Here is a 13,814-nt window from a genome sequence, read left to right as displayed (position 1 = left end):
TTGGCAAAAAAAAAAAAAAAAAACAAAAAAAAAAACCAGGTAAGAGCATAAGTAATTATGGCTTGATTTATTGAGGATGGTGCAGGACCTTTTCTTGTCGTCTGAGAATTAACTGCACTGATGATGAAACAAAGATTGGAAAAACAGAGAAAGTTGATCCACGAGCCCCACTAGCTGCACTCCTCTGAACAGTCTTTTGACTACAACACAGGAATGGGGGCATGACAAGTTTCCTCCTCTCCCTGCACATAGAGAGCTCCTAGGAAAGTCAAAACGTATTTCCTGAGGTATAAACCCATCAGAGCTGAACTGTAAATTGAGTGCACGTTCAGCTTACTCCTTGGAACCATGAAAACTGACGCACGTAGTCTGAAACAGGTAATAGTTTTATAGATGTTTTTATGCTTATAGAGCATTTCTCAGTCAGAATGTGCTGTGAATACTTTTGTTAGCGTTGTGAAATACCATTTATCCAATTGGGTCCCTTAATGTGCAACTATAACATTTTTTTTAGGTTACTCACGCAGTTTCAGGTTAGTATCCATATCCACCAACACTGAGCTCCAAGGGGTAATAGAGCGGTATCTTTTTATTTGTTGAAATGATGAATGTAATGTATGTGAGATACAATTTCCCTAGGGAGAGTTCAGATGAAAAAAAAAAAGAATTCTCTTAAAAAGAAAACTACACAGTGGAAACTAATGATATAACATGTTCATATTTGTGTGCGTTCGTAGGAAAAGCCAGTACCTTCAGTAGTAGCCACAGGGCAGACTTCTCACCATTTGAATCCAGCTATGACATTTACTCAAATGCTGTGATATCAAGATTAAAAAAACAGTCAATACCACTTAAGGAAATATTTCACCAGTAATTCACAGGACTGGCTGAGAACAACCGTTGCCACTTGGTGTCACCTGTTGCAGTACTTTTGGGTGCAGAAGGAGCGGCACTAATTCATTCCCAGTACCGCTGAGGGCAGTCCAAAAGCACAGGAATGACATGTTCTGATGATGTGTTTTGTAAAGCACAGGCACAAATCACAACACGCTTTACAGATAGGAGCACAGATCTGCTGCTCTGGAGATGGCTCAGTGCCTCCTGTGCAAATGCAGAAGTATGCTGTGAGGTTCAGGGACTGCTGCCTCTCTGTGCTTAAAATAGCAGAATGATTGAAGCCAGGCATGCTGCCGATCCTTTCCTCTTCAAAGGGGAGATTTTCACTACTTCTCTTTGCCTTGCTTAGGAACTGGGATGGTGAGCAAAAGATGTTTGCCCTTTAAAAGGTGCAAATTTCGGCTGTACTCCTGTGAAACACCTCTCCAAGGTGTTTTTCATACTTATTTTGTTGTTGTCTGTAACGTAGGGCTGTGAATAGCGACCAGAGGTGAGCCCTAAATGCATCTGTCTAATGCTGGTGTGCAGCAGGGCTGAGAGTAGTTTCCTCATGCAAATGTTGTAACATACAGAATAATTTTGAATAATGTGGAACTTTAGTTGCCCTTAGTTCTAAAGAGCAGGAGACAGGAGGTGCCCAGGAAGTAAAATCTCCTCCCAGGCTGCTGTTCTTGGCATAAATGCACACTCAGTTCACATCCATGCCAGGGCTTGGCCAAGATCTGTATGAGGATGGATTTCAGTATCCTACAGTGCTAGTGGTGCCTGGTAAAGATTTTTCCTTCCCCTGCTCTTGATATGGCTTCAGACAGCCACTCACACCTCCCTCTGGATGTAGAACCATAGGATGGCTTGAGTTGGAAGGGACCTTAAAACCCAGCCAGTTCAGCCTTGTACCATGGGCAGGGCTGCCAACCACTAGCTCAGGCTGCCCTGATGTATGTGGCACTTGCTGGGGAGTAGCTGCTGAGAAAGAAGAATGCAGCATTAAAAATCCCCTTAATTGCATTCTGCTCTATTAGCTTGCTCGATAATAGCTGGTAGTGACTATTGCAGAATATTTTAATTGCATGGGTTTTTTTCCCTGTCACTTTAGCCCTTGTAAAGACGCTTTAAGCTAACGTGTTTCTCCGTGAGACTGAAGTTTTGTTTAGAATGTACTGCAGATTTATTTTTTTTCCTCCGCAGTGTTTTGAGAAAAACGTTTCTGATCTTCATGTTAGAAACAGAACCCGACAGGAAAGAGCAGTAACTTCAGCTCCTCTGGGCAGGACTCCTTCTACTGAAAGATGTCATGCGTTAGCGTGTTGGTTTTGTCTTTATCTTGTCAAAACAAACCATTGTTGGGTGCCCTTATTTGCATTCTCAGCAGGAAAGCAAGGTGAATAATTTAATTGCAGCAGCCGCTGCCACGTGATTGGGCCGAGGATCGTCAGAGCTGCCCCCCGTGCACCGGGAGACTTGGGAGGGGAATGGAAACTTACAGCAACGATGTGAAATTTGTTGCATCTCTTCCTTTAACCCGAGGAGGATCTCTCAGCGGAGCTCCATCCGTATTCTTTCGCTTTACACGCGATCCTCTGACGTGGAGGGAGGCAAAGGGGGGAGCGAGCCCATGAGAAAGGCGAGAGCGAGGGAGTGGGAAGCGGGGAGGGCGGTGGGAACGTCGCACAGCCAGCCGCGGGGCTACTCAGAGCCGAGGCAGAACTGCCCCTGGCACACGGCAGAGTCTGGCTGCAGGGAAAGGGGAGTGGAAATTTACAGCTGCTCTGAGTGCGCGCGTGTGTGTGAGTGTGTGTGCGTGCGTGCAGGCTCAGGCGCTCATTGCTGCTCACGCTTTTCCAGAGGGTAACAGTTGCTCCGCGGAAGGAGAGCGAGAGGCTGAATTCCGGAATCCGCTTTCCTCTCCACGTGTCAAGAAGGAGAAGCTGACATTCCATGGGAGATAACTGAAAGCCCCCCTGGCTGGCCATGCTGGCAGAGAGCTGTCTTCAGCACCTCGCCATGGTGCTGCGCTGCGCTGCCTAGGCACGCCTGGACCCTTCTGCACGCAGTAAGTACCGGCCGACATCATCCCCTTCGAATCACATGAAGTTCAGTAATTGGACAGAACTTTCTTTTTCTAGTTAGAAATAGCGTCTTCCTAATAAACTGCTCATTTATTTATTCTCTATAGTTACGCCGTTCGCTTTTTATAGCTTTGTAAACTGCGTTACCAGGAGTGGCTTTTAAAATAAGGCAATCCTAAACAATGCGCCTTCTGTTACATAAGGGACTGGCTCTGTGACCAAACCCTCTGTGTCCATGGAATATCTCTGGAAATGGGTGTATTTACAGTGTGGTTTCCAAAAATAAAATATCTGCAATATATCATTGCTCTTGCTCCTCTCTGCCGACTGCCTGCAGCTGCGAACTCGCTCCCGAGATGCAGAGGAATGAGAGCACAGCCACTTGCATAAGAAACTCAGGAGCTGCTAGGGATGAATGTAAGATGAGCGTGTGTGTGAATTGTCACAAGAAACTGCATATGTAAATCAGCCATCTTGCTATTTATAGCCAATAGGTCATGTCAACCTGAAATTCTAATTTCATGAAATGGGCTGTTTGTGGGGAGGTTTTTAGTGAGGCAGAACTTCCATTGAGCTTAATGGAATTTTTATGGACAAATAGTTTGTCTTGGAATAATTACTGCAATAAAGTGAAATTATTGCTACAGTGAATTATTTTCATATATTCTGAATCTACTAAAGTAGCACATCAGGCTTGCTGAAGACGTGGTCAAGTTAATGCTGTGTAGAGGGGTAACTCAGTAATACTGAACAAAAACAAAAGTAGTATTAATATTCCTCACTGATGGATTTAGAGGAAGTCCTGTTCCCTCTCGGTCGCTGCCTATGTTATTTGAATTATGTTACCAGTAGTCATTATTCCTAGAGTTATTATTACTAGAAATGGAAATTTAACCTGATTTCTCTTTAAGTAAGTGAAAAGCTGTTAAGAGCTGTTATCTTAGAATTGTATGTACCTCAGAAACATAAGTTAAGTGATTCCCTTCTGCAGAACTGAGCTTGTGGGACTTTTGCTATAGACTGTATTTAGTTAGGCACAGGCTTGAATTCTTAATGTTTTAGATCTGAAAGATTTCATGTTGACTAATGGAAAAAGGGATCCCAAATATTATTACCTAATTGTTGGTTATTGGTTATTGTGGCTTTAAAATTTACTGGTATCTTATCTTTCTAGTTTTATTCAGTGTAAAATAATAACCTGATAATTCTGATCATGCCTGTTAGCATGAGTGGGAGGGTCTGTGTGATACAAGAATGGCTGAGGGTATGAGTGTGGATGCAGTTTTTGCATGGTTTTAGAACCTGGATGTTACCTGGCATAGGTGTGCAAAAGCATTATTTTATAACAAATATTTTATAATAATATGTCTGTTAGCACAAAATTTGTTGCAATAAAAGGACACTAGTCAGCAAAGTCAAAAACTCGAAAAGTTTGGCTGATGAACATCTGAGCTACAGTGGCTGCTTCAGCACCTCTGTCCACCTGTACCCCTTCTGTCCCCTTTTTCCCCTCTTGTCCTGACTGAGGTCCTTGTAAGACTGTGGAGAAAGTGACTGGAAACCCATTCTGACTTTTTTTTTTTCCACACCAGGCTATTTTTTGTTCCCTGGCATGTTCCCTCACCACGTGGCCCAGCAAACAGCAACACCAGTCCAGGAGAGGTGGTGGTGTAAAGCTGTGAGTAGGCATGGAGTAGCATGGCACTATCATGGAACAAAAGGCTTATCAAACTGCAGCCTCAATGACCTGACAGCCATTCAGTGTTTGAAAGACTGTATTGTGGTTTTTTTTTGTTCTTCATTGAATGGGCATTCAAATATTCAACTGAAAATTAAATTCTGCTTTATTTGATTGCTTCTGTAGAGCTGTATCACAGCATTGCAGTGGAGCATCACCATGAGAACCTTCAGTTTCATACTATTGAACAACTACGTGATATTACTGATATTATTCTATGATTATTCTATATGGTTAGGCACATTAAGGGCAGACCTGTCTAGCTATTCTCTATGATCTTTACAATGCTTACCATCTGTTAAAAAAAGGTGTTTGTGGCAGAAGTAGTAAGCATTACAGAATCACAGAATGGCCTGGGTTGGAAGGGACCTCAAGGATCATCAAGCTCCAACTCTCCCACCACAGGCAGGGCCACCAACCTCCACATTTAGCACCAGACTAGGCTGCCCAGAGCCCATCCAGCCTTGCCGTGAACACCTCCAGGGACGGGGCATCCACAGCCTCTCTGAGCAGCCTGTTCCAGCACCTCACCATTCTCATAGTAAAGAACTTTCCCCTGACATCCAACCTCAATCTTCCCTCCCTCAACTTAAAACCATTTCCCCTTGTCCTGGTGTTATCTACCCTTGTCAAGAGTTGATTCCCCTCCTGTTTATAGGCTCTCTTTAGGTACTGAAAGGCTGCAATGAGGTCACCCCACAGCCTTCTCCTCTCCAGGCTGAACAAGCCCAGCTTCCTCAGCCTGTCTTCATAGGGGAGGTACTCCAATCATCTTCATGGCTCTCTTTTGGACCTTCTCCAACAGCTCTCTGTCTTTCTTGTATTGGGGGCTCCAGTCCTGGACACAGTATTCCAGATGGGGCCTCACAAGAGCGGGGCAGAGAGGGACAATCACCTCCCTGTCCCTGCTGGCCACCCTTCTTCTGATGGAGTCCAGGATACCATTTACCTTCCGAGCTGCAAGAGCACACTGCTGGCTCATGTTGAGTTTTTCATCCATCAGGACCCTCAGGTCCTTCTCTGCAGGGCTGCTCTCAAGGAATGCTCCTTCCAGTCTGTATGCCTGGGATTCCTCCGGCCCAAGTGCAAAACCTTCAGCTTTGCTGTGTTGAACCTCATTAGGTCCCTCTGAATGGCGTTACTGCAAGTTTTTGTGTGTTTCAGATAAAGTTTCATTCACCCTTGTAACAGGCAGGAACTTTCAAGACTGGAAATGCAGCAAGTTTCCAACAGAATAAGGCTTATTCATAAATGCCTGCATTTTTAGAATAATTTTGTTGAAAGCAGGTAGCATTAATTCAGCCTATCCTCCTAACTGTCCTCTCATCTTTTAATCCATTCTCTGACCTGCAGTGTCCTTTGCAAAAAAAAACTTGTTGAGGATTTTCAAGAGAAGTTACTTGTTTAGGTCTGTTTCCTTATGCCTGCCAAATGTAGCAGGGATCATGTGAGAGGACTGTGCAGACTTGTCAAGGTGATCAGAAGTCTTCTGTTTCCTGGTTTGAGTTCCTGACTCTAATTGCAACAACCTTCAGAAATATTGTTGGAGGGAGACATGAAGGGAGAATAAAGTATCTCTTTCATTATACAGAGACTGGGCAAAATTACCAAGCAAGTGTGCTAATTCGGGCCTAAAATATATGGCTTCAAGGCACACTGATATGAATGGAAAATGAAAGCCTTTATTTCCAAAGAAGGTCTCACTCATACTAACTTACTGAAATGCTTTTTATTCTGATAAATAAGTAGTTGAAAGTTAGGAACTAAGAAAAGGGCAATGTGAGATACTAGAGGGGAGGGAAATTATTCACTCATTCATTGTTGGATAGCAAATTGCTTGTCCAGAGGAACATCTGAGAAGAATGCACTGATGGGATCACATGCTCTCATTCTTGCCTTTGTGGGCAGGAGGTGTTTGTTTTTGAACTACTGAACTGAGCCACATTATAGTGGGATTGGCTGATGAGTAGAGCGGTGTTGCTGTCTGCATTTTTCCTTCATTTTCCTACAAGATCAGCTGTGCTGTAATCTTTTAAGAAGGTATATGATAAAGAGCAAAGAACTTGGGGAGTGTGCCTGGAAACAGAACTAGATCTCATAGTGTGCTTCATAGCTGTATCGAAGAGCTCAAGTTGCATTGATTTTATTTTCTATGGCATTCCCTTTGTGAGCAGATAAACTGGCAAAAGAGAGATTTTGAAGACTGGTAAAAAAAAAAAATCATAGGCTTTAGTGTTAAATGACGTAGGTTGCATTCTTGGCACAGCCACTTATTTTGTCTTTTTTTTTTTAATGTGGACTTGGGTAAGCGTCCTCATTGTTCTGTGCTTCAGCTTCTCCCTTTGCAGAGAGAGAGGAGTAACAGTGTTCACACAGCATTTTTGGAAGAGTGTTTTCCATCTTAATTAAGTATTTGCAGAGTTGGAGGCCTCTGAGGGAAGGCATGTTCTGAGTATAAAGGGATGTTATCTTTGTCAGGCTACCGGATGTCCTTAGAGCTCACTTCTTGTAAACCTCATGTGCCTCTGGATTCAATTTACTGCTTTGGACTATGTGAAATACTTCTGTTTTTTTCAGACTTGAACAGATACAGCTAGATGTGTAGAAAGTGTTGCTTTAAAATTGTCTTTTGATGCTTCTGTTACTTATCTAAAATGAAATCACATTTCCCCCCCTCCGCAAACAAGCACTCCTTGAAAGTATTTACGTACAGGTAAGGTTCATAGAAAGTATTGGACTCCCCAGCTCTGCAGGCTGTAATGTTCTGTTTGTACTGATGGCAACTGTGGACTTTGGAAACCAAAATTCCTTATGTGGTGCTGCCAGGGCATTTCCCCTGTGAATGGGAGAGGTGCTTTCAAAGGCTCTGAGTGTCAGGCTGGTGAGACACCTGATATTTCTTTGGTTCACCTTGTAAGCTTCTCACAAGTGTCCTGATGAAACATCATCCCAACTGATATTTTATAAGTTGGCTTTCCCCTATTAGGAATTCAGAAATGACTACAATGCATTTTTGATGTTATAAAAACATATGCTGCTGAATAACCATTAGATGGAAAATGTTTTCCTAGAAAGTAGGAAAGAAAGGGGCTCATTCAGCTCTGTCCCTTGCTGCCAGACAACAGTGTCAAAAATTTATGAACAGATGCTCTGTAGTGTGCCTGTTGAAGTAAGTTATTTCAAAATCTCAAAGCTCCAATGGTTAGAAACCTATACATTTTTAGCTTCAGTTTGCTCATTGGCAGTTTACAGCCATTTGCTTGTGTACAAATAGTACATTATTATTATTATTTTGGCAGAAATAATTTCTTCCCTGTATTTTTCTTCTAAGCTTACTCTGGTTTTATTTGGCTTGGATGATCACTTGTGTACAGTATTTCACATGAGGTTTCGTCAAAACTTTGTACAAAAGCATGAATGCCTTTGAACTTCTACTGGAGATTACTTTTTAATTCATCACAAATTTGTACTTGTCTTTATCTTACCTGTAAAATACAAATGTAGTGACCTGTCACTTCTCAGGATAGACATCTTGAAGCAGATATTCATCTGTCCTTCTGTTGTATGTTGACTGACACTTGCTACTTTTATTTTTTATTCTATTTTTATTTTTCCAATCCTACAGGCTGTCAGGTTTCTCAGCAGTGGTATTCCAGTCCTCTTTGGTATTGATGGTGTCTTCCTATTTAGTCATCAGAGTTTTTTGGTAGGGCCTCAATTCCTGTGCCTCTCTAAATAAGGTCCTCTTGCAAAATTGCTATTGCCATCTCAGAGGATCAGTCTCCACTTACATGGTAATTTTTCTTTGGCTAGTTTATTTTTTTAATGTTTAACTTTATATCCTTTCATGTCAGATGTTTGGGATCTGCTGGATTTTCTTTGCCTTGCACTTCATTAATGAGAGATTATAGAATGAGCTACCTCTGATAAGCCTGTACTGCATTCTTTTTGGTTCTCATTCATCTCTGTATTTCAATTATTTGTATTTCAATTATTTTCAGACTGATTGCTTTAAGAAACAAAGCTTTTCGTAGTCACACCGTCCGTCTCTCATCCTGCTTCTCCTCCCACAGCAACTTCTGAACTTACTAACCAGTTTCAAGCAACTTTAACAGAGGGCTAGATATCTTGAAAATACTGAGTTCTGAAAAAAAGCAAAGTGAAAGTAAGTCATGAAGTGAATAGGGAATTTAAACCAGATTAGTGCTTCTGCTGAAGAAAAAAGCTTCAAGTTAAAGGTTAAAGAGCAGAGAGCTGATAGAAAGAGGACAGGGCAGAAGCGTTGCAGCTGTGGATACAGCCTTAGCCAGAGCTCATTCTTTTGTAGGTGCTAGAGAATCCACTGAGGAGAAACAAACCTGAATTAAGGGAGTCTTGTTTTGCAGTGTTCCCTATGGAATAGTAGGTGCTAGGACTAAGTGGTACAACTTCCAAATCTTGGCAAAGTGATTTTACCACCTCTTGCTTCTGTCTGTATCTGTGAATAGTGTATGCCCCCTAGGACACTCCAATGGGGAAAAACAAAAGGATCTTGAATGCAACTGTAACTTGCAGTTGCCAGTATCATCTAGGTGACGGATCGTCTATTTCCAGATGCTGATGGGTTAAAAAATATTTCCTAAGGCTAAGAGAGGTCTCTGATGCTCTCTTGGGACTCTTTTAATGTCCATTATTCCTTTTTTTTTCCCTCCATATTTCCTTCCATATACAGTGGATGCTTTGCTTTGTGTGTAAGACTGATAAATGAAGTGAAACAGAGACTTGTCTCTGCTCAGAAGGAGGATGAGCTAAACAGTCTCTTGAGTCCCTTCCTGCCACATTATCAGCAGTTTTTGCTATTGTGATCAGAACAGTGGTAGGGTATGAAGTGAAATGTTCACTTATCACTCAGCAGTGCTGTGGCATCTCAGTGATAAGACAAACTGTAGAGAGGAAAAGTGCTAGCTGAGTTACTGGACTGTAGCAAAATGAATGATTATTTACATACAATATACTCCAGACAGCTATGTAATTGAGTTCTTCAGAGGAGGCACTTGTAGCTCACAGCAATATGTCACTTAGGAAAGTAGATTTATTTTTTAAGACTCATAATTTTTCACTCGTGACTGCTTCAATGTAAAAATCAAATTATCTCCCCCTTTGCTTTTCCTTGTGTAGTGACCTCTAAAAGGGGAAGATGAAAAAATGCCTGTGGCAGTCTGAGCAGCCCTACCACACCTTGATGGTATTTTTTCTAAAATGCATCCTGCCAGTTAAGGTTTTGCTCACCGAATGTCTCTCTCAGATGTTCCCAATCTCATGCTTTGTTTTCACAGGTAATAAAAATATGCAGAACTGGTCCCTTTTGTGCTTTCTGAAGTACTAAGCTAATTGCAGAACGTGTGAGGTTCCAGGGCGCTTGGTGCTTGCGAGCAGCTTTCAAACAAATGTGTTGTATAATACTGCCTTTGCCTGCAAGATGAAGTAAGCTAAGTGATGAGAGGCCCAGCCTTTTCCAGTGCTTGTGTATAGCTGAGCATTCCCAAATGAGTTAGTCATGAGTATACCCAGTATTCAGTCTTGCACGTTGGCAAGTTGAGGTGTGACTCTGTTCTGTTGCGAGTCAGAGGGTGCTGCCAAAAATCACAGTTTTGAGCTCCATGGGAGCAGCGCTGAGCGCTCATTTTGACTCCTTCGTTGAGAGCTCAGCCAAGTATTGAAGGTTATGTGGCCAAAACTGCAGAAATGAAAATTAATTTGAACCAAGCCATGAGGAGCTTGTAAGTGGAAATCTGAAGGAGGAGAGCTTTCAGAACTTGAACGTGAAAATATTGCTGTAAAATTGACCTAGCAACTAGTGAGAAGCTATCTACAAATTAATCTACTCTTGACATTATTAAGGAACTTTTGGTTTAAATGTTTCCTTTGTGTCATAGGAACTGTTCTTGTAAAGATAATCTGCAAATATTTTGAAATGTTTTTAATAAGATGTTAGGGCAGAATCTGAATCGCTGCTTTTTTGTTGTTGTTGTTTGGTTTGGTTTTTTAAAATATTCCTCTCTCGTTTGAATTTTGTCCTTGGCAACTTATGTGATTGCTATTTATATTTATAATACAACATATATGTAACCTGGGCATTAGTTCATAGGGTCTTTTGGAGTTATTAGCACAGGGATGTGTGCCACAAGAGGGATCATACTTCCTGGGGGACTCTGAAGTTTTTCAGCAGTAACAACAAAACATGAGGGGTGTTGGTTGGGACGATGGGGGGAAAAGCATGACTATATGACAGCTATTATGATTTTTATGTCATACATTGCCCTCATTTAATTCTCCCCTTTAAAACATCTTGTATAAAGCTTTTTTTAAAAAAAATAAATTGTATGATTTGAGAAGGAGCAGGGAAGTGGAAGTGATTTGTTTATATATTTGTGTTGTGCTAATGTGTTAAATATGTGTGCAGAGGGTTGGTGGATGATGGTTGTCTTCTGTTGTGGAAAGAGATGAAAAATACTCAACATTTTTTCTTTTTCTTGTTCTTTTCCTCTCTTTGTTGTACAACTGGGATGCAGAGTTGTGCAGTACTCTCCCTGTAAAATGTTACTTGCCTTAACAAGAGTACATTCCCATCTTTAGTCTTTCTGTTGACTTCAGTAGGTCTTTGTATCAGACTCTCAGTAAAATCCATGGGAGTTTGCAACTTAATGGTTTATAGGATCACAAACTAAGCTACTTGGTTTCTTTCATGTATAAATACAGTGACTTGGTATTTGCCTTTCCAGCCATACAGAGAAGGAATGTCTTAAATTAAACAAGCAAACTTATTTTCACTGAAATGCTCAATCTTTCATTTAAATGTCATGAAAACATTTGTGTCCACATTTAGGCCTAATACTCTGTTTTGGGTTTAATTCACGCAGTGTTTTTACATAAGGGAGATCTGATCCACAGGCTCTGATGGATTCTTGAAGTCTGTCAGACTCAAGGAGTTAGCTAAGTCATAACAAGACCCTCTAGACTAAAAAAAAAAAAGCAACTGGAAAAGGATGAGTGATGGCTGATAAGCTGGATCTTTCTTGTGCACTGTTTTAAACAAAGGGTGCTTTTGGCATGCAGGAGTCTAAAGTTAGTTACTCTGCATCACAGCGGAACTGGTAAAATTTATGTGAAACCAACATCAGAAATTTAGTGGAACCTGCAAGGCACTCACTGTCGATAAAATGTTTGATGTATGCATACAGATGGAACTGAGGCACTGAAGTGTATGTTTGAAGCTTTAGGAAGTATCTGCTGAGTTGCTGCTTTCCACACACTGACAGAGGCTATTCAATTTCTGATGAACTTCAAATCAAGTCTATGTGAGAATTTCTAGTGCTTAGCTGAAGTAGAATACAGTGCCTGAGGCATAACCCTCTCTTGTTCATAATGTCTTTTTGTATTTTTATTGCATTTTTGTAGAGACCTTAAAAACTATTTTTTCTCATTTGATTTAGGCATTCCTCTTCTACACTGAAAGAAGAAATCCAGGTGAAGAAAAAAAACCATGCCTTTGTTTAGTAAATCGCACAAAAATCCTGCTGAGATTGTGAAAATTCTGAAGGAAAACATGGCCATATTGGAAAAACAAGAAAAAAAAACAGACAAGGTATGAGGTAATGTTGTAGAAGACTGATAAGGTTTTAATGGTGGGGAAGCAGCACAATCAAGAGAGTGAAATTGTGTTCACTCACTGCCCTGGTTCCGTAAGCACTTGCACGCATAAGTAGCTTTATGTTTGAACAGCTCTACTAAAATCACTGGGCTTTTGCTAACTAAAGGACAGCAGATAGAATCATAGAATAGAATCATAGAATGGTTTGGGTTGGAAGGCACCTTTAAGATCATGTAGTTCCAACCCCCTGCTGTAGGCAGGGACACCTCCCTCTAGACCAGGTTGCTCACAGCCCCATCCAGCCTGGCCTTGAATGCTTCCAGGGAGGGGGCATCCACAGCCTCTCTGGGCACTGCTCCAGTGTCTCACCACCTTCACAGTAAAGAATTTCTTCCTTGTCTAGGGGTCAGAAAGAAAATGTTGAGGTCCAGGAGCCTTATCCAAAATGAGGGTTGATCTACTACTTTTAATAGGAATCTAACAAAACAGCATAAAAGACTATTTAAAAGCTATTCTGCTATTAATTGGTCTTAGGGAAAAACAAATGAGAGTGCCAGTTAATGTGTAGCTACCCAGAGGGCAAAACTTACTTCTGATAAATGTCGTTCATAAAAAGCATCAAACCTGTCTGTATTTGCATATCTGTGCAGTCTCACTGTATCAGGCTTTTCTAAACTTTGGTGTGTGTTTCCTAAACATGCTCTGCTATTTCATGTTCTAATTGTAATGCTAGATTTTTGCTAATATTATTGTTCTCCTTTAACTCTGTGACAACTGACTTGAGTTACTTTCACCACTCTTGCGGCAACTAGTTGAGAAGTCACACAACAACATAGAAAATTATTTTAATTAACAACAACCTAATTTCAGGTTAGAACTGAGTGACAGAATTAACAGTTATTTTGCAGCTAAGTATTGTATTTGCACATGGTGGTTCTCCCACTTTGAGCTGGAGTTTGCATTAGAATGAACTAAACCAAAAGGTAAGCACAGTTGCCATTGCGTCCAACCAAAATTCTCTGGAAGCTTTTTGGTTCAAAGCTCAGTATGCTAATTATGTAATATCAGTCATATGAATTTCAGTGAGCCTCTGGTATTTTGATGTCTCAAACTGAAATATCTTCAGTTAACTGTAAAGCACTAAGAGAATTTGAACTAAAACTTAAATAAATAAGTCAGCAGCGTTTGTGCTCCCCACCTGACTTCATCCTTCAGAACCTGATTAAAGCAGTCATTTAAAGCAGAAACTCTAGGCTTGTTTTGTTGTTGTTGTTGTTTGTTTACTTTGCAGCATGATTCCTCCAAGTTGTGGTTTTTAGGATTTTTGGCTTTGAGCTGTTTTGTTTATTTGGGTGTCAGTGACAAAGTAGCAGAAATTCAGACTTCTTAGAAATTGGAGAACTCAGTGTAAATTGTTCATTGAAGTCCTAACAGCTGGTGTGTGTTTTCCTTGCAAAGCAAAAGATATGGGAGATTTTCC

At 41.0% G+C, this 13,814-nt stretch overlaps 1 protein-coding gene across 1 annotated transcript in view; it reads left to right on the top strand.

The window, feature by feature from the left end:
- The first annotated feature begins 3,273 nt into the window (after positions 1-3,273).
- The window catches only part of CAB39L (calcium binding protein 39 like), a 47,064-nt gene continuing 36,523 nt past the window's right edge, over positions 3,274-13,814 (top strand). The window contains 4 exon segments of the mRNA XM_052664626.1: positions 3,274-3,383; positions 4,559-4,652; positions 12,177-12,216; positions 12,218-12,328. Coding sequence (XP_052520586.1) covers positions 3,323-3,383; positions 4,559-4,652; positions 12,177-12,216; positions 12,218-12,328 — 306 coding nt within the window. The 5' untranslated portion in view covers positions 3,274-3,322.

Source organism: Tympanuchus pallidicinctus, unplaced genomic scaffold (assembly GCF_026119805.1).
Source record: "Tympanuchus pallidicinctus isolate F22 unplaced genomic scaffold, pur_lepc_1.0 scaffold6, whole genome shotgun sequence".
In the NCBI taxonomy this organism is placed as follows: domain Eukaryota; kingdom Metazoa; phylum Chordata; class Aves; order Galliformes; family Phasianidae; genus Tympanuchus; species Tympanuchus pallidicinctus.
This window is presented reverse-complemented; position numbering and strand designations above follow the sequence as displayed.